The sequence below is a fragment of the Mastigoproctus giganteus genome, chromosome 10 (genome assembly GCF_048544385.1).
Source record: "Mastigoproctus giganteus isolate SK-2022 chromosome 10, ASM4854438v1, whole genome shotgun sequence".
Taxonomy (NCBI): Eukaryota; Metazoa; Arthropoda; class Arachnida; order Uropygi; family Thelyphonidae; genus Mastigoproctus; species Mastigoproctus giganteus.
In genome coordinates this window covers 213958337-213981814 of record NC_143584.1, presented here as the reverse complement: position 1 = coordinate 213981814, position 23478 = coordinate 213958337, and the positions used below count along the sequence as shown (strand labels likewise).

The 23478-nt window shown below is 33.1% G+C and overlaps 1 protein-coding gene across 1 annotated transcript in view; it reads left to right on the top strand.

Annotated features, from left to right (window-relative positions):
- The window catches only part of mtDNA-helicase (mitochondrial DNA helicase), a 56887-nt gene extending 33913 nt beyond the window's left edge, over positions 1 to 22974 (top strand). Inside the window, exons 9-14 of the mRNA XM_090383270.1 lie at positions 7612 to 7746; positions 9549 to 9622; positions 13717 to 13831; positions 17429 to 17617; positions 19082 to 19210; positions 22801 to 22974. Coding sequence (XP_090239396.1) covers positions 7612 to 7746; positions 9549 to 9622; positions 13717 to 13831; positions 17429 to 17617; positions 19082 to 19210; positions 22801 to 22974 — 816 coding nt within the window. The remainder of the gene's footprint in view (positions 1 to 7611; positions 7747 to 9548; positions 9623 to 13716; positions 13832 to 17428; positions 17618 to 19081; positions 19211 to 22800) is intronic.
- The last annotated feature ends 504 nt before the right edge of the window (positions 22975 to 23478 follow it).

Here is a 23478-nt window from a genome sequence, read left to right as displayed (position 1 = left end):
AAAACATCCTTAGGATCATATTCTTCCAAAATCTTCTTTAAGGTATTGTTCCTCCAACTGTTGCAATCTTATTTGCTTACATTAACACTTTCTCCACAAATAATCTTTTCCACAATTCTGTGGTGCTTTTTAAATTTATCTAACCACCCAGTGCTCACATTAAATTCTGTATGTCCAAGGGACTGTGCAAATTTCAGAGCTTGTTGCTTAATTATTGGACTTGATATTGGTATATTCTTTTCATGTATCATTTGAACCCATTTTAGAACAGCTTTATCAACATCTTCGTATATACACAACTTAATTCGCTTCTTGTCTGCTCCTTCAATTGCATTTAAAATTGATTCTCAATTTTTTAAAATCATAGATAAACTGCTTGCAGGTATGCTATATTTCTCTTCAATATCTCTTTTCTTAAAATTCTGGTCAATATTACGAAGAATCTTGACTTTATCATTAATACTTAAACACTTTCTCTTCAACATTGTTTCCGCAACTGTAAAATTTACTCGATTGCAGCTCTTGCCGATACATACCCCATGTAGCCACCGCAAACTTCACTGTGTTAGCCATATAGTGAATTGTTAGTACTGCCTACTCAATGATGTTCACTTGTAAATTCAACAGTATCACATGACCTTTCCTATCAATCACTTTGAAGAAATATACGACGTTGAGAATTTCTTTTATTCTGCTTTCATTCATACACTGCTGTTCAAAGAAAGTGCATCACCTAGGAATTTCACATTTCTAACCCTTTTTCATGATATGGTATGTTACATTAATGACTAGCATCACAAATAGAAATATAAACAAAAGATATTTATTAATAGTTAAGGCAAAGCTAAGTAATATTTGACAGGTGCTCTCAAAATATTCCAAAATGTGCATTTGTAACTAGGGCTTACAATACTGGTCAAAATCTTAATACCGGTATTTCGATATTTTTAATTTATGAAACCGGGATACCAGTACAGTAAACCCCCGCTATTCGCGGTATCTGTATTCGCGGTTTCGCGTATTCGCGATCGCTGATATAAAATGAAACCTGAAAAAATTTGAATTTTAAAGCGCCGTGAACATTTCCCGCCATAAAAAAACATGGGCGTGGCTAAAATTATCTTTCCCGGTCAAAACAGCGCTCAGTGGGTGGGGGGAGAGGGGTGACAAAATCGCGAGCGTGGGTGTTTTTCGCTAATCCTTGTTCAGTATGCGCTTGTAATGGAAGTTTTCGTCGTTTACTTTTAATTTATATGCTTATAAATTGAATAAATTTATCAATTTATAAATTGATATGCTTACAAAAGTGATAAATTACCGTTTTGCAGTGTAAAACACTTTTTTTTCGAATGTGTTAACGGACGAAAGTGACTTTATTGTGGACGAGTTCTTTCTAACCCGTACAAAAATATGGCTACGGATAACAAGAGAAATGTGAAAATATCAAAGAATGTGATAACATTAGCGAATAAAATTGAGTTATTAACACAAAATTTCTAATGGTGAAAGTGTCTCCTCAGTGGCAAAACATTATAAAATCAACGAGTCAACGGTACGATCAATCAAGAAATCGGAAGAAAAAATCCGCCGTAGTGTCCGTGAAAACGCGCTAATTGCTTCAAAAATTTGCTCTGTAACTCGTGATGTTAAATTAGAAAAATGGAAAACGCTTTAAATCTGTGGATAGAAGACCGAACTCAAAATAAAATTCCGTTAAGTTCACTCATCATTCGTGAAAATGCAAAATTCCTTTATCAACACTTTAGCGAAACTGGTGATAGCACTGGCGGGATACGTTTTTTAGCTAGCAAAGGCGCTGGTTTGAAAGATTTGTTTGAAATTTCTAATAAATATTACATTTATTATTAAATTGTTTCTTATTTTCATTTCGATGCCATATGCTTGCATTTCATTATGTACTGTCTATGTACATAGTCATATTATGAAGGTACATATAATATATAAATAGACAAAATTTTAGACTTGTTTTTCTTATATATTTCATACTTTGGAACGGAACCCCTTTATTACTATGGGAGCCATAACTCAGTATTCGCGTTTTCGGTATTCGCGACATTTCTCAGGAACCTAACCCCCGCGAATAGCGGGGGTTTACTGTATTCTAAAAACAAACATTTTTCTCAATAAATTTCGATGACAATTAGGTGCAATAAAGTAAGGAAAAAACAAGTACTGTAATTACTTGAATTCATGTTTTAAATAAACTTTTATTGCAATAATAAATATTCTGAAAAAAATCATTAAAATACAGTTATTCTAAAAACAAAGAAATACATATTGTTACTGCAAAGTTTAGTTATGTTTAAGCATCCACACTGCCTATCTGAATAAAGTGAGCTCTTAGGAAACATAAGTAATCAATAGTATGATTGTTTAAAATGGATCTAATTTTGGTACATATTTGATTGGCAGCAGAAAACGCCCTTTCGGTTTCTATGCTGGATGGTGCTATTGTACTGAGATAACTGTAGACATTCTCAGTCCGTATTTTCTAGGCTTTGAACATTTTTAGAAAAAATAGTTAAAAGTATTTCATTAATTTACGAATCAAGTTTATCTTTTAAAATCTCCTCAGAACCCAGCAATTTCTTATTTTGGAAAGAATTTGGGAACACCGATGTTCTGTTCCATGTTGGTCTTCTATGGTTGAATTATGTTCATCATTTTCTGAAGGAGAAAGATGTTTTATTAAGCAAAGTATAATTTTCACTATAGTATCTTTACTGAGTCTGGGAGAGAGCAAAGAGTGCAGTTAAGGAATTCTTCACATATATAAATGTAAAGAACAGAAGGACAAATCAGATTGGACCCTTATGTAATGGACGTGGGATAGTATTAGATACCATAGCTGAAGTTGCAGATGAACTCAACAGTTACTTTGCATCGATATTTACATAAAAAAAAAAACCGTTTGTGTCAATGAGATATTATGGAAGTGAAAAATATGTAAATAATGATGTTGAAATTTCAAATGATTATTTAATGAGAAAACTTTTGTGCCTATAGGCGAGTAAGGCTCCTGTGGTTGAAGGCATATACCCTATAATCTTAAAGGAGGTGGCGAGTGAGTGCATTGAACCATTAAGGCTAGTTATGAGAGCATCACTGGACTCAGGAGAGATTCTGTTGGATTGGTGTAAATTGGAACATAAAGGTGGTTCTAGGAGTGTAACGGGAAATTACCAACCAGCCAGTCTAACTTCAGTAGTAGGGAAAATCACGGAGGCAATGATCAAGGATGGAATTCAGGATCATTTAGATGGAAATGGAATTCTGTAGGATACAAAGCATAGTTTTGTAAAGGGAAAATCATGTTTAACAAATCTGGTTAGTCATTTTGACAGGTCACTCGTGAGCTGGATTTAGGGAATAATTTCGACATTGTTTATTTGGATTTCAGCAAAGCATTTGACTCAGTCCCACATGAGTGGTTACTTTATAAGTAGGAGCAGGCTGGAATCATAGGGAAAATCCTTAGATGGATAGCTGGATGGCTTCAGGGCAGGAGGCAGAGGGTTGTGATAAATGGTTATTCTTCAGATTGGATTGATGTAAGAATTGGGGTTCCCCAAGGATCAGTATTGGGATCAATGTTGTTTTTGATTATCTTAAATGACATCTATGAAGGACATCATCTGTAAGTTTAGACCTCATGAGGTCTAAACTTGCAGATGATGTAAAGATCAGTAGAGTAGTTAATGATCGCCGCCAAGCAGGGCTTCTTCAGAGTGTCCTAGATAGACTTCCGGCATGGTCAGAAAAGTGGCAGCTATGCTTTACAGCAAAATGCAAGGTCTTACATCTGGGGAACAGTAACCCCAAAATAACTTATACACTTGGTGGAGTTGAACTAAAGTCAGTAGTGGAGGAATGGGACTTGGGAGTTACGATATGGTCACACATGAAGCTGTCCGAGAATTGTGGACAGGTTGCAATGTTGCATGATATCCTATCAATGATTTATCGAACATTTGCTAGTAGAGATAATGACGTCATAATCACATAAAGATGATTTTATAACCTTTATGTGATTAAATTATAAACAATTATTTTTTTTTAAATTAGTACCAAAAAACCGGTATTTTTTGTATCAATACCGGTATTTGAATACTGGAAAAAAATGACCGGGATCCTGGTATCCGGGATCCCGGGATCTCGGTATTGTAAGCCCTATTTGCAACCTTTATACAACAGTTTTGGTAAACAAGACAGTTATGGCTGAAATGTTATTAGAAGCCCTCAATTTGTTTCAGTTTATCATTTTAAATGGAAAACAAAATGAAAAGTTCACCAGGTGCAAACTAATATTTAGTTGAACGGCCTCTGGCTCTGATGACAGCAGCAGCACACCATCAAGGCATTGACAAGATCAATTTCTGAAGATAATCAACTGATAGTTCGTGGTTCTGAACACGAATTATGGCTTCTTGAGGTTCACAAAGGGTCTTTGGTTTCTTTCTGGCAACTGCAAATTCCACATGATGCCAACAGTTCTCTATAGGATTCAGGTCTGAGATGTTTCCTGGCCAGCTAAGCATTGTAATGGACCGTTCTTCCAACCATTTTTTCACCTGTAACAAATGTAAATACATTACTGTTAAACCTCTAATACAGAAATGAAGCTAAAGTAACTACAGAAGTGCCTACTTGCACTTTTTGCCCAAAGACAAGGAGCAGAGTCATCCTGAAAGATGCAGTTACTTGGCTTGGTCTCCAATGGTTTGCAGCAATTTGCCTTCCAATATAGCCAGGTATCTATTGGCATTTATGGAACCTTTTATAAACTGCAGGTAACATACTCTGCGATATGAAATGCATCCCCATATCATTTGGCTGGTAGGGAATTTCACTGTAGACACTATACAGTCTGGATGGTATTCTTCATCACATCTACGGTGAATTGTTTGTCTCCCATCAGAGCCATGCAGGTTGAATTTCTTTTCATCCGAGAAAATAACTGACTTCCACTGCCCGAGGGTCCATTTGACATGCTCCTTACACCAAATTAATCGGGCCTTTTTCATTTTTTGTGTGAGGAGGGGCTTCTTCTTAGGACGATGGGCTACAAGTACATTTTTGAAGAGGCATCTTCTGACTATTACTGCACTTGCTACCACTCCTGTATGTTCTTCCCATTCTCTTTTTGGCTCAGACGAAGGAACTTTACTGTTTTTAAAGCATAACTGCTTCAAAATGCTTTCCTGTTTTGGCATAGAGACTCGTTTGCATCCAGTTCCTTTTTTTCCTATCAGCAGAACCAGTATTCTTGAGTTTGAAAAGGAATCTACTCACTGTCAGCTGATTACAAGACACTCTAAAAGCAATATGACAGGAAGAACATCCTTTCTCACATAAAGCAACAATAGCACTCTTTCTTCGTGATGTCAACTACACAATGCGCCATCTTGACATAAGCAAGGAATGACTGCAATTCTTGCAGGGCATGCTTATATAGCTGAAAGTAACAGCTGATGCAATATTACATCATCCCCCATGTGTCAATCTTATCTGATGCCATCTGTAAGAAATATTGCCATATACGTTATTCGGATGACAGTTACAATTTTAAGGGGTGATGCACTTTCTTTGAACACTAGTGTATATGCACAAAAGAAAATTTATGGTTAATGTATAGTGTATGTTACTGTTCAGAAAAAAAACAACAAAAAAAAGAGCATTAGCCTATGTGATTGATGACAAATTTTTTTAAAAATTTTTTCTAAAAGAACAAAATTTTTAAAAAAATTCATTAAAACCATCTACTGGGAGTCCAGTTAGATGAGAATGGACATGTACAAAAACTATCATATAATTATTGACAGGAAGGTCCCGTGGTATGGTTGAGGTGAGAAGCGAATGTCACTTAGTAGGCATTACTAAAAACCAACTATCGAAGCATTCTATGTATTGCCGTCGCAGCGAATTTCATTTTCCCCTTAGCCAACATCAATTTACAAATCTACCCTATTTATTGCAAAGTCATGACCACTTTTAAGAAAACCCATTTGGTTTTATGACTAACAAAAATGAAACAAAGACCCTCCTACAGGCATCAATGGCCACAAGTGTTTACTAAAAGGATGATTAATTCCAGATGCTAATGAGCAATTTCGGAGGAAAGGAGGCCGTATATTTGAACGGCTGTTTAGAAGTAAATGCTTGAAAATCTTTAAAAATGCTTTTGCTAACTTTTTTTTAAAAATTCGTTATAGAGAGACTAACACTTTGCTATATGGGGTTAATTGTACGTGTAATTTCCTTTCAAGGCGCAACGTTTTGTGAAAAAATTCATAATATAGAGAAATTCATTAAATAGAAGTTCGTAATAAGAGAGGTTCCACTGTATTTTAAGACATAATTCTTAAAAGTGTACTAATACATTGTGTGCATCATGTAAGTAGTCATTTCTTAATATGTATATATTGATAAATTAATTGCTTTAAAACATTAGAAAATTTATTCATTCCCACTTATTGCTCATTTATTTCCCATCCTTTACTATATTTCTGAATTATAGTATTTTTCATTGTTGAAAAGGTCATATTTCTTTATAACGAAATTTCTGTTTAATGAATTTTTTCAAGGGAATTATCAATAGTACTGCAAACATTACAGTACTAGTAACGCTAAGTATGGAGAAAAAAGGGCAAACGGAACAGAAATCACTATCATGGTGAACAAAGGAAGGTGCTAAGATAAAGGAGAAGTAATAAGAATAACTTAGTGCTATTCGTCCTGTGACCTCAGCACCTTTTTCAAGGGCCAGCCGCAGAAATCAAAAGAGGAAGTGGCAATAAGCAGGTAAAGCCCTTTGTTCTCCATACTTAGCATTACTAGTACTGTAACGATAACACATTGCCTCTCACGACTACTAACTTATGTAGCAATTATGGTCGTTGGGTGCTTTCTGCATATAGCAGTGTCCCAGGTCCAAAACTATTATTATTATTTTATTATTAATAATATCTTAAACTGTTGCTTCCTTTAAAATATATATATATATATATATATTTTTTAATATTTGTAAAAGAATAAGAGAAGTTTACCTCAATATGATACGTAGAGCACTTCCGTATGATGCTCTCCAGAAATTAAAACGAAAACAATTAAAAAATTGAAAATCTTGCAGTAAGAAATAATTAACAATAATTAAAAATCAAAAGAACACAAAGATCAATTTAACGCAATTAAAAATTAACTCAAAAAATGAATTTAACGAAAAAATTGCAAAAGGATTTTCCTAAAGGAAGGAAAATCATTTTGCAATATTTCGTTAAATTAATTTTTTGAGTTAATTTTTAATTGTGTTGTTCTTTTGATTTTTAATTATTGTTAATTATTTCTTACTGTAATGTAAGATTTTCGATTTTTTTAATTGTTTTCGTTTTAATTTCTGGAGAGTATCATAGCTCTGGTTCATACTATCAAATTTTTATATATATATATATATATATATATTATTGCAAACTATTTATATCAAAATGCATGTCATTTTAAATGTATTTTTACTGTAGAGAATTGTTTTTACTGTAATCATGAATCACAAATTACCTTATTGTCATTGTGTTTTTTTTATTTTTATTTGGTCAGTGGAAGCGATATCCAGCACTAAACAGACTCCTGAAAGGACATCGCCGTGGAGAGTTATCAGTTTTTACTGGGCCAACAGGATCAGGAAAAACTACCTTCATAAGTGAATACTCCTTAGACCTTTGCATGCAAGGGGTAAGGAATAAAAATTACACTTATTTTAATTTTTCATTGATTTGTCCATTTTTATGTGCATATTTCCTACTCTAAAACAAAAATTTCTGTCTAACCTTTCTAATGGTAACAATATTATGTGTGAAATAGCAAATAACTTGTCATAAAATGGCAGATTAAAAACTGAAGTTGAAAATTGATTATTACTTAAATTTTATTACATCTGTTATTCATGGTACTTTTTCATAAACAACATTAACCTTTTGTAACATGATTTTCTTTTAACTCTGAATAGTCCTTCTCCTTAACAGTTTATAACAACAGCTTTAACCCTTTTCGTGTAAGGGTTTGTAATAACAATATCATTATAATCCCCTTCCACATTATTACTTAACGAAATGCTCCAATTCAAGTCATATTTACATGTCAGTCATACAATTGTCCTTACTTCCAACTTAATGAATTGTAACATTTTAATCATGCATGCCCTCCTTATTCTGAGAATTAAACAAATAAGTGTCACTTCATTCAAGAATCAAGTAATGTTAATTTTCTACAGCATAATTTTAGGATGCATTGGATATTGCCAAGCTTGAAGGATATTGCAAAGTTTTACTCTCTAGGCATAAACAGTGTCACAGAGTTTTATTAAACTGATTTAAAGAAATAATGCATTGCATTTACCAGTAATTTTGCAAAGTTAAAATAGAATCAAATGCCATTTGAATAAATAAATATTTTTAAGATAAAATGGGCTGAGTAGTGGCAACTGAAATTTAATTTTTTTGTTCTGAGAAGTAAACAAGCAACACACCAATTAAAGCATTTTTTCTCAATTGATCATAGTGCATCCTTACATTCCATATTATGTAGTTAATCTAACATTACTGTTCTAGTGTGATCAGAATTAATGTATTATATAAGATATCTAATAAATGATAAAATTTTTACTTTGAATAAGATGAATGAAATTCATATATAACATTAAAGTATTTTTATTTAGTAATTTTGTATTATTTTAAAACCTTAGTGCATTTACTTAAAATATTTAACAGTGTTAATATAAAACATAAAATTTAACAAAGAAAATGTAGAAACCCAAGTAAATGATTGTGAAAGGCTAATATAAAAGCAATACGAATATTCTTTGTATCATTAGAATCAATAAAACTAATTCTTTTCTATATAACCTTTCACCACCAAAAAATATATATATAAAAAAGATAATTTTAAATTTGAGTAAATTTAACATGATAAGAGTAAATATATTATGTACCATTAATATATTACCGATATAAAATATTTACTTATAGTACTATTTGATGGAGTAATGAATCTAATATGAGGCTAATGTGAATCTGTTTCATATATATCACTCTAACAATGACAGTAGAATATTTCATTGTTAGAATGACAACAGTAGCAGACTGGTTATACATATTTATTGTTATTTCTCAGTTATTGTAACTGAGAAATTAATACAACAATATGAGTAAATAAATATATACAGGTATAGACCATTATGTAGTCTTCTTTACTGTTGATAACAGACTAAGAGGAAATTACTTTTACTGTAAAAATAACATTTGCTTTTTTATGAATTCAAGTTAATACTTTCAAGAACAATCTAGATCAGCCTTCTAAGGAATAAAAATTGTATCAGTACTCTGATTTACTCATTAATTCTATAAAAATAAGAGTAAAATAAAATGTATAATTGATGTAACTTTGTTTATATTTTGAACATTTTGCAAACTTGTATTTTTTTTGTGTGTTTTTTTGTTTTTGGATATAATAAAAAGAATGATCATATTTCATTTTAGGTCAATACCCTCTGGGGAAGCTTTGAAATAAAAAATGTCCGCTTGGCAAAAATGATGCTTACTCAGTTTGCACTGTAAGTAGGTCACTTTTTTAGCTTTTATCAAGATCTCATTCTATTAGGTTTTATGGAATATATGAAATGTTATTATCAGAATATAATGTAAAAAAAATTGTGGTAGTATAGTGGATCTAATCAAGTGTTTGAAAGGATACTGATGATTTGGTTTCTAAAATATATCACTGAAAGTTCATAATAATTTAAGTGCCATAATATTTTAACTTAAAATTATTTCATTTAATAAAATTTTATAAAATTTCATTTTATTTCAGTTTTTGAAATTTAATGTCAAATAAGTAATTTCTTATATGCTTAGTTTTTTTTTTTTTTTTTTTTTTTTTTTTTTTTTTTTTCAATTATATAAGCTTATAAAATGAGTATCAAGAGTGGCCCAGCCTTAATTATTTTCTTTATCAAAAAGTAAGCCGACCGGGCTAGCTGGGTGGGTAAAGTGCCTGCCTGGCAACCCAAAGGTCGTGGGTTCAATTCCCGCCTCGGGCTTGGATCAAAGTACTGCAAAAACCTTGGGAGGTGCATTATGGCCACAGAAGTCTATGAGCCAACAACTACCAAAAAAAAAAAAAAAAAAAATCAAAAAGTAAGTAATGATGGTTTCTTTAGGATACTTGAACATTCAAGTATCTTGGGTTGTTATAGCATAAAACTACAAGATCATTATAGACTACAATTCTTCTTATGAAAAGTAATGAATAAAATTTGCATTTAGAATACCAGGTATGAATTTTCTAGTATTTTTTCCAAATAGTTGAAAGTAGGTAGGTAGTAACTTGCACTAGAGCATTATATACAAAGTGTGGCTATTAAATAATGAGACTATTACAATAAAATAAATACAGTCCATTCCGGTTATTTGGGACACATCGGGACTAGTGCATTTTGGCCCGATTAAGCGGCTGCCCCAATTATCCAAAGTTTCACGTAAATAGTTAAAAATACAATGTAACCCCCCCCCTTACAATTAGTTCACTGTACAATCAAATCACGTTACGACGAACTCACCATAGTAAAGTACCGTTCATTATACGATGTGTAGTAAGTGCCGGTCATTGTGATCACGTTTATGAATTGAATTTTAATTCTATTAAACAGCGATTCTAATTAGAGAAAATAGGAGGAATATTATCCATAGACTATAAAAGTAAAGATATATTAAGCACAAATTTACCCTTTATTACCTTACCAATTAAAAAATTAAATGATACTTGAAAATCGGAAGAATATATGTGATAATCAGAATAATTAATACGTACTGTGATATGTACATACGAACTAGTTGACATTTCTGTTCACTGACATTTGTGGGTGGGTGTTAAAATTTAAAACAGTAAAAAGATAAGCAATCAATAACAAAGAACACAGCACACACAAATCGCAAGTAACACGATATGCACAAGTGAGAATGGAGTAACGAGTTACCAAGCTTTAAAAATAGGAATGAAGAGAAGATCTGAAAATTAATTTTTTTATATGATTGAAGATTTTATGGAAGTGTAAACACATTTCACCATAATAACCCACAGAATTCTAGCTGTCGGTATTATCGCAAATTCAGTAAGATCGAGTTTACTGTCCGTTTATGATAGATTTCACTAACAGAAAAGCCCAATAAACAGGTGACTGATAATTGTTTTATGGTTGTGACATCCAGAATTTCGACCGAACCACGTGGTACCGTCGGAGACAATCATAGGGTAACCTCCAGTGCTGCGGTCTCCTGCCCCGATTAAATGGCATGCTGTCCCAATTAAGCGAAGTAAACCCCAGCTATTTTCTTGATTGGTTTCTGTTTTTTAAGATTTGCCCCGATTAACCGGTGGCCCAAGTAACCGGAATCCACTGTATAATGAATTTTTGTATGTTACAAGTTATCCCCTTCAAAATAATTGCTTGAGCTTGCATACGCTGTTCCATGCATTTCTTTAAAGCATGGAAAAATTTCTGGAAGCTATCTTCTATAAGCTCTTTTAACACTTTGGTTTTTTTTTCTGAATGTCTTCAATGGACTGAACATGTGTTTCCTTCAGTACACTTTTCAGTTTACAGAAGAGAAAGAGTTGTGGGGGCTAGATCTGGTGAATAGGGTGCATGTTCACACAGGGTTTTTTTTTTTTTTTTTTTTGGCTATAAACTGGCAAATAAAGAGTGTTGTTGTAGGTGGAGCATCCAATCATCCTTCCACAATTCAGGTCTCTTCCTTCGAGTTTTTGCATGCGGTCTTGTCATAATAATTCCTTTAATATTGAAGAAAACAAGAAGCATGGTTTTCATTTTTGATTTTGAAATCTTGCCTTTTTTTTGCTCTGGGGATTGTTTTCTCTTCCATTGCACTGACTGTCTTTTAGTTTCTGGGTCATCTGGAACAGTCAACTTTCATCATAAGTAATTATAGTACCTAGAAAGTCTGGACCTTGTTAATTTTTTTCCAAAGCATCTTCACAAACTTGGAATCTTCTCATTCTTTGATCTTCATTCAAAATTTCTGGTGCCATCTTGGCACACACTTCTCATGCTTAAATTTTCAATTAAAATTTGTCTAACTGTTTCTTTGTCCATACTGAGTTCTTGTGCAGCTATTCTAATACTTAAACGACAATCACTTCTAATCAGTGTCCTTACCCTCTCCACATTTTCATCAGTTTTCATGGATACCGGATAGCCTGGTCATTTATTGTCTTCCACATTCTTTCTTCCATCTAAAACTCTTTTATGTCATTCATACATGTGGGCTCTTGACATAATATCTTCCTTATAAACTAGTGTAAGAACTCAGCTTTCAGTTGGTGTTTTCTTTAGTTTGTTAAAAATTTGATGTTCATCTGTTTTTTGATTTTTTTTTTGCGTGTCATTTTTCCAGCAAACTGCAAAAACACAAGGTAATGAAAACCTGTCTCACTGAAAAGTGAATGAGCTTGTTGGAACATGATTTGGCAGACAACTATAGAAAGGTTCAAGGTCAACCATTGTGCCTTTGTTTCACAGGTGGCACTTGGTGTGTAGTGGCTGCATGTGCAGTCTTCTTCTTTAATGGCTACACCTTGCAGAAGGTATTTATAGAAGTGTGCACAATTTTTATAGAAGGGTGCACCTACCATTTCATTATTTAATGCCCTAATATCTGTTAAAAAAATATCTGATGTTATGGACGTATGTTTCCTGGACTTTCCTGCTTGGTAGAAACCTATGTTTTTCCATTTTTAAGATATTACTTAAGTTGGAAAACCTGTTGGCAGTAATGACTAATTGGTATTTTTCAGAAAATTTTTGCAGTTACCTTGCTAGCTTATTGTTCTTTCAAAGGGCCATCTAAACTTGTGAAAGTTTCATGGTCAGCAAAGCTGAAGCTCCATTGAGCCACTTTTCAACTCTGACTGACTAAGTCATTAAGGAGTTGCTTTGTGGAAAACATCGTTTTTCACAAATGTTTCAATGCAGTATAGAAAAGGATGTTGTCTTTGCCATAAATATGAATATTAAAGAGATAAGGACCAGCATTGCAGACTCATTGGATCTGGCAGGACTGTATTGTCCAAAATGTGGAGTAATTATAGAATTATGTGCGCTGTGAGAAATGCAGACAGAACAGTTCTTACCTCAGGCACCCCATACCATAACAAATCTGTTCTCTTCTTGAACTATTGCAGTGATACATCATATTGATATTTGATTTCTAAATCTATATGCATCCATTTAATTGGAACAATGTGGGGCACATATCTTATTTCATATATATCTTCATTCACATGTGTTGTTTCCAGTCTTCATTTGTAATCCAATTGTGATTAAAGGCTTGTAAGCAGGAGCTCAGTGTGATGACCCTTTGCTTTTCTTTAACTATTTTTTTTAATCACTCAGATCTAGGGAAGTTGTAACATGGTGTACATATTCCTTCCTAATATGAAATTTAAGAAAAATAGGATTAGTTTGTATATATTATGATTGTACATATGCATTGGTATCATATAAGGAGGGAATAAATATAAGTAATATGAGAAATATAAGATATTACATAAGATAAAATATAAGATAATATATTACAAGAAATATAAGTAATATGAGCCTGATTAATTTATTTTATTCTTTTGTTTTAGGTTGCCATTAGAAAAATATTTAGATCAGTATGACTATTGGGCAGACAAGTTTGAGCAGCTGCCTCTTTACTTCATGACTTTTCAAGGGCAACAATCCATAAGATCTGTGTTAGATGTAAGTGCCTTTAGTTTTACATTTCTATTTTTAAAGAACATGATGTATGGAATTTATGGTATAGAACATGATGTATGGTATGGAATGAGCTGAAATGTAATTTAAATTTAATACAGTTTTTACATTAAAAGCTTTTAAAAATAACTAAATGCACAAGACATAATACGTTAAGAGTAAGAGTTTAATATCTATATAATATCGGTGTACATACACCATAGATAACTCTTAAGAAACTATGATGGTAGTGTGGGAGGCATCATTTTCTCTGTATCTCATATTGTTCTCTTCCTTCTCTTGTTACAGTTTATACTTATTTTTATAACCTGACGTAGTGACCTAATTCAGTAGGTCACTGAAAACTTTTTACTTTTTATGACAAGGTTTTGGCGCATTATAGCCATAGTTGCTGATGCGCCAATAAAACTCAACCAAACAAACAACAAACAAACATCTCTTCCTTCTCAACAAGTTGCCATGGTATTGCACTACCTCAAATAAGTGACGCTTCGCTAATAGAGAAGACTGTTGTTACTTATTCTGAATGAGTACCACCACCCAGACGGCACCGTTTCAAAGATAGGCCAATAGTTTCAAAGCTATTGGCCTATCATCGGTGGGTGGTGGTACTCACTCAGAATAAGCAACAACAGTCTTCTCTATTAGCGAAGCGTTACTTATTCGAGGTAGTGCAATACCATGGCAACTTGTTGAGAAGGAACAGCACAATATGAGATACAGAGCAAATGATGCCTCCCACACTACCATCGTAGTTTCTTAAGAGTTATCTATGGTGTATCTACACTGATATTATATAGATATTAAAAGCTTTGTAAAAATCAACCTAACAATTCACAACTTGTATGACATGATATAGCAATAATTCACTCAAAGAAATAACTGATGTGCACATGTGCATGCGTGCTATTCTGTGCAGCTGGGTGGTAAATTTGTAAAAGTTTGTTATGAGAAATAATTAAAACTTACAAATTGTGTTGTTTCAATAGAATATGGCATCCTTTTCTCAAACAACGTAGAGTTTTGGAGCAGTAGCTGGCACTAGTGCTTTTAAAAGCCTTGGTATCGGTGCCACTTTTTCCTCCTGTTACAGATTATATGCATCTTTATACGTAGTATCAACAGTTAAGAATTAAACTTATCAGGAAGTTGTAAAACACACTTTAAATGTACCAGTTATTTTGTATGCTAATGTTAAACCATTTATTTTAGTAAACATTAAGTTTAGTAAAATAAATGGTTTAACTGTTAGTTAAACCATTTATTAAACCAGATGACAACCATCAAGGCAACTGTTAGTTAGTTGCCCAGATGGTTGTCAGTTCCTGCTCTGAATATTGGAGGGTGTGGGATTCTCTTTGAAATTCAAATTTTAAACAAGAGCTTAAAATTTAAATGTTCATGTTTTGCAATGTACATATGATACTGTTTTTATTATTAATATTGAAGTCTATTGAATTTTATTGAATTTGTAGTAGTCAGTAGTCAATTTTAATATTTGACGTATTCAATATTAATATTTGTTTAATATTAATATTGGATTTTATTGGAAATATCACTCAATGATACTTCTTACCTATCATATATACATAAGAATAATAATGCCTAAGAGTTTGTTCTAGAAGAGCAATGGATTTTTTCATTTAACCCTCTGAAGACCAGGGCGCTTGCTAGAATGTTGGCTGCACCAAAAAAAAAAAGAAAAATTTAAATTTAAATATGTATTAGAATTATGGTAATGACATTCAATTTTGATCTGTGTCATTCATTATTTTTCAATTAGAAAAGTATACCTATAAAAAAATTCTTTACAGTTCTGATTTCTTTGTGATTCATTTGTGCACTTCATGCAAAAATGTATACAAAGTTCACCAGATACCTACTCCTGTGTTAGGTTTCTTAGAACTTTGGTTTCAACTTTAATGTTTCTCATTTTGCATCATCAGTAATAAGACTGTCATCCTACCTTTGGATTTTTTTACCTTCTAGAGTGGTGTTTCTCAAGCTTTAGTAGACTGTAAATATTACATTAGCATAAAAATGATACAAAAAATGAACCAAATAAGATCTCACTTATTTTACACAGACAATACTTGTAAATAAATTATGTAAGAATTTATTCCTCAGCATGGAATCCCAGGTGATTAGTACTAATGCAGCACTGGTTGAGAAACATTGCTCTAGAGGCCTAACTTTTGACATACTTCTTAACATATGCCATTTTTTTTTTAATATTTTAATTTTATTATTATTATTTTTTCTTTCATTTAGCAGTAGATGTAAGCAAGTATGTTGAATTTTAACTTGGAGTATATGTTCTAGACCAGCATTTTGCAATTTTAGTGCTGATATATACACTGTTTCAAATTGGTATATAAAAAATAATAATAATAACCGTTTACATTACATTATACTGTTGTGTAGTCCATTCATGAACTGTGTGTGTCAGAGACTTAGATTGGGCAGATTGATGTTCCTATGCCATATGTTGATGTACGCATTTTTTTTATGCTGTTTGGAATCACTTTTTTTTATCTTTATGTAACATTTAATATGTTATTTTCATCTTGACAAAGCAACGTACTGCATAGAAAGAAACTATTGTAAAATGATACAATAATATGAAACAAGATAGTTCTGTTGTGCCATTGCAGTTAAAGGATATAACCAACAGACGTTGATATATGGACACATTTAAACATGAAAGTGTTGGTTTTTGGAACACAGACTTGGAAGAAGGAAAAGGAACAGAGAACGTTGCATAGAGAGGAAGGGAGATAGTATGAAGAATAGGGGTAAATTTAGATTAACATGCACTGATATTTCCTCACATTGTGAAGATTTTTTCTTTAGTTTGCAATAATAATCTTAAGGTCTGACAGTATTATTTCATTTTACATCTTGGGAATAATAATAATCAATAAATAAATAAAAGGAACGTTCTCGAGCAGTTTGGCGTTCGAAGATTCCAGTTACACTGTCAGTAAAGAGTTACACCCACACATATCTAACCCATTACACAGTTGGCTTTGCTGAGCAATTGAAGAGGTTTTTGAAGAAAGCTCAGGTAGGAATGATCTCTTGTTTTTGTGTCTTTAGAAATTTCAGCAAATAAAGAGTGCCAAAGGTTGGAAAAAACAAATGGTCTGTATTAATAACTTTAATGTAAAATGTCTTGATTTCATTTCAGAATTTGCTGTATTTTTTGTAAGATTGTATCTTATTATCAGCAAGAAACACTTATTTTGTCTTTAAAAGTATACTGGTTAAAAAAAAAAAAAAAAAAAAAGGAAATTTTTTTATTTTATTAGGAAAAGCAATATTTTAACTTTGTGATTGTTCTATGTGGCTGATGTAAGATTATGTACAGAAATGTATATCCTTAAAAGTTCATGTTTTGCTATGTACATATGTTACTGTTTTAAATATTAATATTGAATTTTATTTGTAAGTGGTCAATATTCAATCTTAATATTTGTTGTATTCAATATTAATATTTGTTTAATATTCCTGCTCTAAGTGCAATTTATATTATTATATAAAATATATTTGCAAAGTTTTTCTTCCTTGTTTTTCCCCTAGGCTATGGCACATGCAGTTTATGTTCATGATATTCAGCATGTAATAGTCGACAATCTCCAGTTCATGATGGGTTCTGAAGAGTCTCGTATCTACGACAGATTTTGGCGACAGGATCTTATAGTAGGGGCTTTTCGCAAATTTGCTACCCAACAGAATTGTCATGTGACTCTGGTTGTGCATCCTCGTAAAGTAAGTATATCCTATTATTTCATAAATTTGTGACTCAGTTAAACATCCTAGAATTGTGAGATTATTGATCTTAAGTGCTATAATAGTGGATGATTTAGGAAGTTCAGTAAAAAGATGGCTTGAAAATTTGGAAGAAGCTATTATGGAAATTAAAGAATAGAAATATTGAGAATGTATCTCAGATTTATTAGCAAATAAATTAAATATGATTGTTTCTTATTGCTGTAAACTATTTATGAATTTCCAGATCAGCAGGGCAAGCCATGCACTCTTAGTTATAAACACAGCATAAAGGTAGTTACTGGTTTCAGTGGCTCCTCCGTAGCCAGGTGGGCAGGAGCAGCAGTGCGTAGCACACGCTTCTTGATTAGACCGGGGTTCGAGCCCGTGCCCACCAAATACGGAGGATGCGGAAGGGTCAGGGAATGACCACCACACATCCCTGGAGCAATATGGCCTTAGTTGCTAATGCTCCTAAAAACCAAACAACAACAACAACTGGTTTCAGTAACTCTTATGGAGGGAACATCACAGAAACAAGAAAACATAATTGATATCATTATAGAATAGGATCTTAAACAATTAGTTGAAGATATAGGGGTATATAGAGGATTTGAGATTGAAAGTGACCATTATTTTGTATGAAATAAATTAAAAGTGGTAATTAGTGCCAACAGTAAATATAAAAAATAATATTAAAGTTGGCAAAAAGTTGTAATGCTTCGAGATTTGCCAACAACCATAAGGTGTAAAAATGCTATTTATTTAAGGTTATATTTAAAAGTTCCTGATGCTAACACAATTTTGATGAAGAATAGCAAAAATTCAAGCGATCTTCAGTGGAAGCTGAAAAAGTGACATGTGGGTTTGAACCCTCAAACAAGCACTATTTTCCCATGTATGTGCAAACTGACCTGGTATACACAGGTCAGGATGCGTATACTTGGGAAAATTGTGGTTTAAAGGCACATATTAATACCTCATGGCCTGAGTTTTTAAAATAACTCCTCTTACTACTAGTTATGTGAGCTATGTCATTAATATTATTTTGTAATATATCCATTAAATTAATGCAGGTTGATCAGCTGATGAATAGAAACACTACTCCATTGATTAATGAAGATTGCTTAATATGAAAAATTAATGCTATAGTAATACACGAAATAATATGATTTTCACACAATACAGTATTATTTTTCTTTATCTCTTAAAGATACACTGCAAATATATGGACAACAAATGCTAAATTTATTATGTGATCTAATGGATCTCCATATTTTTTGTCTGTTATAAAGTAATGCAAATTAAAAAATAGAACTACCTGTGTGTAAAAACTGAGGAAGAGACTCTTCATTTAAAAGTAACTCTTTTTAATATTTATTTGGCATTTTGTAAAATTTGCCACTTTTCTAATTTCCAAACATAAAGACTTTATCAACGTAGTCATATTCTTACATTTTTCAGGAGCGTGAAGCAGATGAATTAAATAATAATTCTATTTTTGGAGGTGTCAAGGCAAGTCAGGAAGCTGACAATATCATGATCTTGCAGGACAGGAGACTCAGCATGTTAAGAGGCAGAAAATATTTACAGGTAAAGTATATTGTTTACAAACAGAATCGTGTGCATAACTTTTTTTTTGAATGGTGGTTCCAACACTAAAAGTTATTGGAACCTGTAGCATTCTAGTATTGTGAAAATATTTAGAATTGAGAAGCCAGAAGAAACTTTCTGAGGTCAAATTTGAATCGTTGCAGGAAATACGTGTGAACGAAGGCTCCCCCAAAGAGCAGAAGTTGAAGAAAAAAATGAAGATGAAGCAAAATTGATGAACTCTGAGTTGAACTGTTAATTGATTTTAGATAGTTAATTCACAGGTTTAGACTGGTTTAAAAAAAGAGGTGGAATTACAGATGCTAATTCAAAACAACAATGCCTGCCTTTCTGCAGATATTTCTAGTCATAGCAAATAAAAAAAACTCTCATATTAGGGTTACCTGAGAACAGTTTCATCCACCCATTGTCCTAAATTGTATATTCTGTGGTAGGTTTGTCTGTTTTGCTGGCTGAAAAGCCAAATCAAAACATTAAGAAACTTCTCAAACAACCACAATCTTCCCATGCATGGCAAACTGACTTGGTATATACAGGTCAGTATGCATATGTGGGAAAATTGTGGTTTAAAGGCACATAATAATGCCTCATCGCCTGAGTTCTTAAGATAACTCCTCATACTACTGTTATGTGAGCTATGTCATTAATATTATTTTGTAATATATCCATTAAAAGGCATTGACCCTAATGCAGGCTGTTAAGCTGATGAATAGGAACACTACTTCATTGATTAAAAATGATTGCTTAATTTGAAAAATTGATACAGAGTTTCCAGGAGTAATAAAAGCATTGCTATCCATGTCTGAAAATGACCAACTCAGCCACAGAGTGGAAAAAAGAAACCCATAAAAGTTCCTTGTATCATTGATGGGATTCAAACCCAGGCTGGTTCCACCTGGTGGGTGATTATAACACTGTGCTACCCATGAGGAGAGCAGATGAAGTTATTTGCTTTCTAGTTGCAGTTTAGACTGGTTTTTATGCATGAATGAGCCTGAAAAAAGCCTGAAAATTTGAATATCTTTAAGCTTCACAGATATTCAATAAGGTTTAACTCAAAATTGATTAGTTTGCCATTCAACATATTATTATACCATTCAACATAAATTTGACATTCAAACTGACATACAACAGTTAACCTCCACACCAGGCATGTGGGATCTTTAAGACCCCAACAAATTTTAGCAATTTTGTGCTCGTCATCTACTCCATCCATTCAGTTGAAACTCTCAATACCTTTCAAAAAAAAAAGTGTTTCTTTAATTTTTCCATTGAAAATTTCAGAAATTTCCATTAGTTCCATGCAAAAACAAGAAAAATGCAGGATTAAATATGAAATACCACCACAACTGTTTCTCTGCATGTAAATTAAAAAAAGGACATGTTCCCCACAACAAATTATTTTTTGAAAAGGAAATTATTATGTATTTCTTCATCGTATTTGCATCTACTAGCAAAATTTCAAGGAAATTCATCTTTCAAATAGAAAACCTCAGATTGATAAAAAATGAATTTTTGCTTCCTACATATTATCGCCTTTGGAAAATGATATTACCACAGCACCTTTCCTTGATATGAATTTGAGCTTCTAATGAAATTAAAAAATATATATATATCTCTTTTGTCCATGGCTGTGAAAAAAATCTTTTTTATTTATTTTTTTATATATTTATTTATTATTATTTTATTTATTTTTTTTTTTTGAGGCTTCAGGACCATGGCCCACAGCCATCCCTACTGAATGTTATCTTAAATACAATTGCTGTTTACTATTTTTTTTTTACCTCATAGATCTTAAACATACAATGATGAGCCAAAACATTATGACCAGCGAGTCGTTATGCAAATCAAAGCAACTGCAGGTGAACTACGGTGCGTACGGGTCAGGACACAGTATAAAAAACATCTGATACTGAGCTCTGTTAGTCAGTGTTATACTTGTTCTGCAGATGGGAAAGGCAGCGGACTTAGCGAGTTTGACAAAGGCCAAATTGTAATGGCGAGACAATGGGTCAGAGCATATCCGAAACGGCTCGGCTGGTGGGGTGCTCATGGTCAGCTGTGGTTAGTACCTACTGAAAGTGGTCCGTGGAGGGAAAACTCACGAACCGCCAGCCAGGTGTTGAACGACCATGACTCATCGATGCTCGAGGTGAACGAAGGCTCTCTCCCAGATAGTACGTAGCAACAGAAGGCCGACTGTGGCACAACTCGCTGGTAATTGGAATGCTGGTGATGGGAGTAATGTGTCACAACACACAGTACATCGAATCCTGCTGAAAATGGGACTGCGTAGCCACAGGTCACTCCGAGTGCCCATGCTAAGCACGGTTCACTGGCAACAGCACTTACAATGGGCATGTGAGCATTGAAACTGGACCTTGAGTGATTGGAAGAAAGTTGTCTGGTCTGATGAATCACGTTTCCTGTTGCACCATGTGGATGGCCGGGTACATGTGCGTCGTTTACCTGGGGAAGTGATGGCACCTGGATGTACCGTGGGACAAAAACAAGCCAGTGGCAGCGGTGTCATGCTTTGGGCGATGTTCTGCTTGGATACCCTGGATCCAGTCATCCATGTGCCAGGCACTCTGACATCTACCACCTACCCAAACATCATTGCTGACCAGGTACACCCTTTAATGGCAATGGTCTTCCCCCTCTGGTGGTGCCATCTTTCAGCAGAATAATGTGCCATGCCACACCACCCGGATTGTTCGAGACTGGTTCACAGAACATGAGGAAGACTTCCAGGTATTGCCCTGGCCTCCAAATTCCCCAGACACGAATCCCATCGAGCATCTGTGGTTTGTGTTGGAACAGCAACTCCGATCTGCGGAGTTTCAACCATGGATCTTACAGGAGTTAAAGGATGTGCTGGTTATGTGTTGGTACCAGATACCACAAGACACATTTAGAAATCTTGTAGCATCCGTGGCTCCCCGGGTATGAGCTGTTTTGGCTGCACATGGAGGACCAACATCATATTAGGTAGGTGGTCATGATGTTTTGGCTCATGTATGTTATAGATATGTTCAAGTGTTTGTATCATGTAGTTAGAGTATGCTTTTTTTTTTTTTTTTTTTGGTCAAATAATAGCCATTTGTCCTTTCAATTGGATTTTTTGATAAATTTTTTAATTTTGAAAATTTAGGAGACTATTAATAACAGCCCACTAAGGTCAATAAATTTATGGACAGTCACTATTTCATGGATATAATATATCCATGAAATAGTGGATATATTATATCCATTACATAATATGCAATGAAATTACATATTATGTAATTTCATTGCAATTATTAATTCAAACAATGATTGTCTGAATTAATGGTATTTCATGCTGCGATGGCAGCATGAAATACTAATAAGGCTATTTATTAAACATATGCTAGTACTCTACTGGAAAGATATTAAAAAAAACTTCTTGTTCTACTAATTCTGTACTTAGGTAAAATGCAGTAGTTTAAAAATGAATTTACAATTTTCATATGTTAATAAGTTATTTATATTTGTAATAAAAATGTAAATTTTTCTGTAATATGTATTTTATTTTCTTTAAAATTCAGGTAACTAAGAATCGATATGATGGTGATATAGGCATTATGCCCCTTGAGTTTGACAAAGAGAGTTTAACCTTTTCTCTGAAAAAGAAGCCAAGAAAGCATTCTGAAGGAGGAAGAGAAAGGGAAAATCCAGTTGAAACCACTCAAGAAACTGTGCCTGGAGCTGTTGCGAGCTGATACAAATATCAAACTAAATCTGTTATAAAGATAAACTATTGATGTATTCAGAGTTGAGTGTCAGGTGAATTGCAGTCACTTTATAATTATGTGAACAAAGGCATATTGAACTGAATGAAATGCCTGCGAACTATTAAGTAAATCCCACTGTGTATAGTTTAGATGCACCACAGGTAATGGTTGCAATTAGGTACTTAAATTTTATTTTAATAACTTGTGTACACAATTTGTATTGTCACATTTGATGTTCCTTTGTAGATAATGAATTGATAGGATTACACAACTTTTATTTATTTATATGTAATTCTTATATGTAAAGTTTTATTGTTGGTGCCGTTTGAGGGACATTACTCCTTAATGCAAAGTTAGCAGTGCTTCTATATTTATATCTATGTATTATGAAGAAGAAAACAGGCTGTGTGCATTTATTGTTGCCAAATCAATATTTACAAAAAAAAAAAAATGTAGATTATTTGTTGACTACATTTTTATTGCCAATTGATT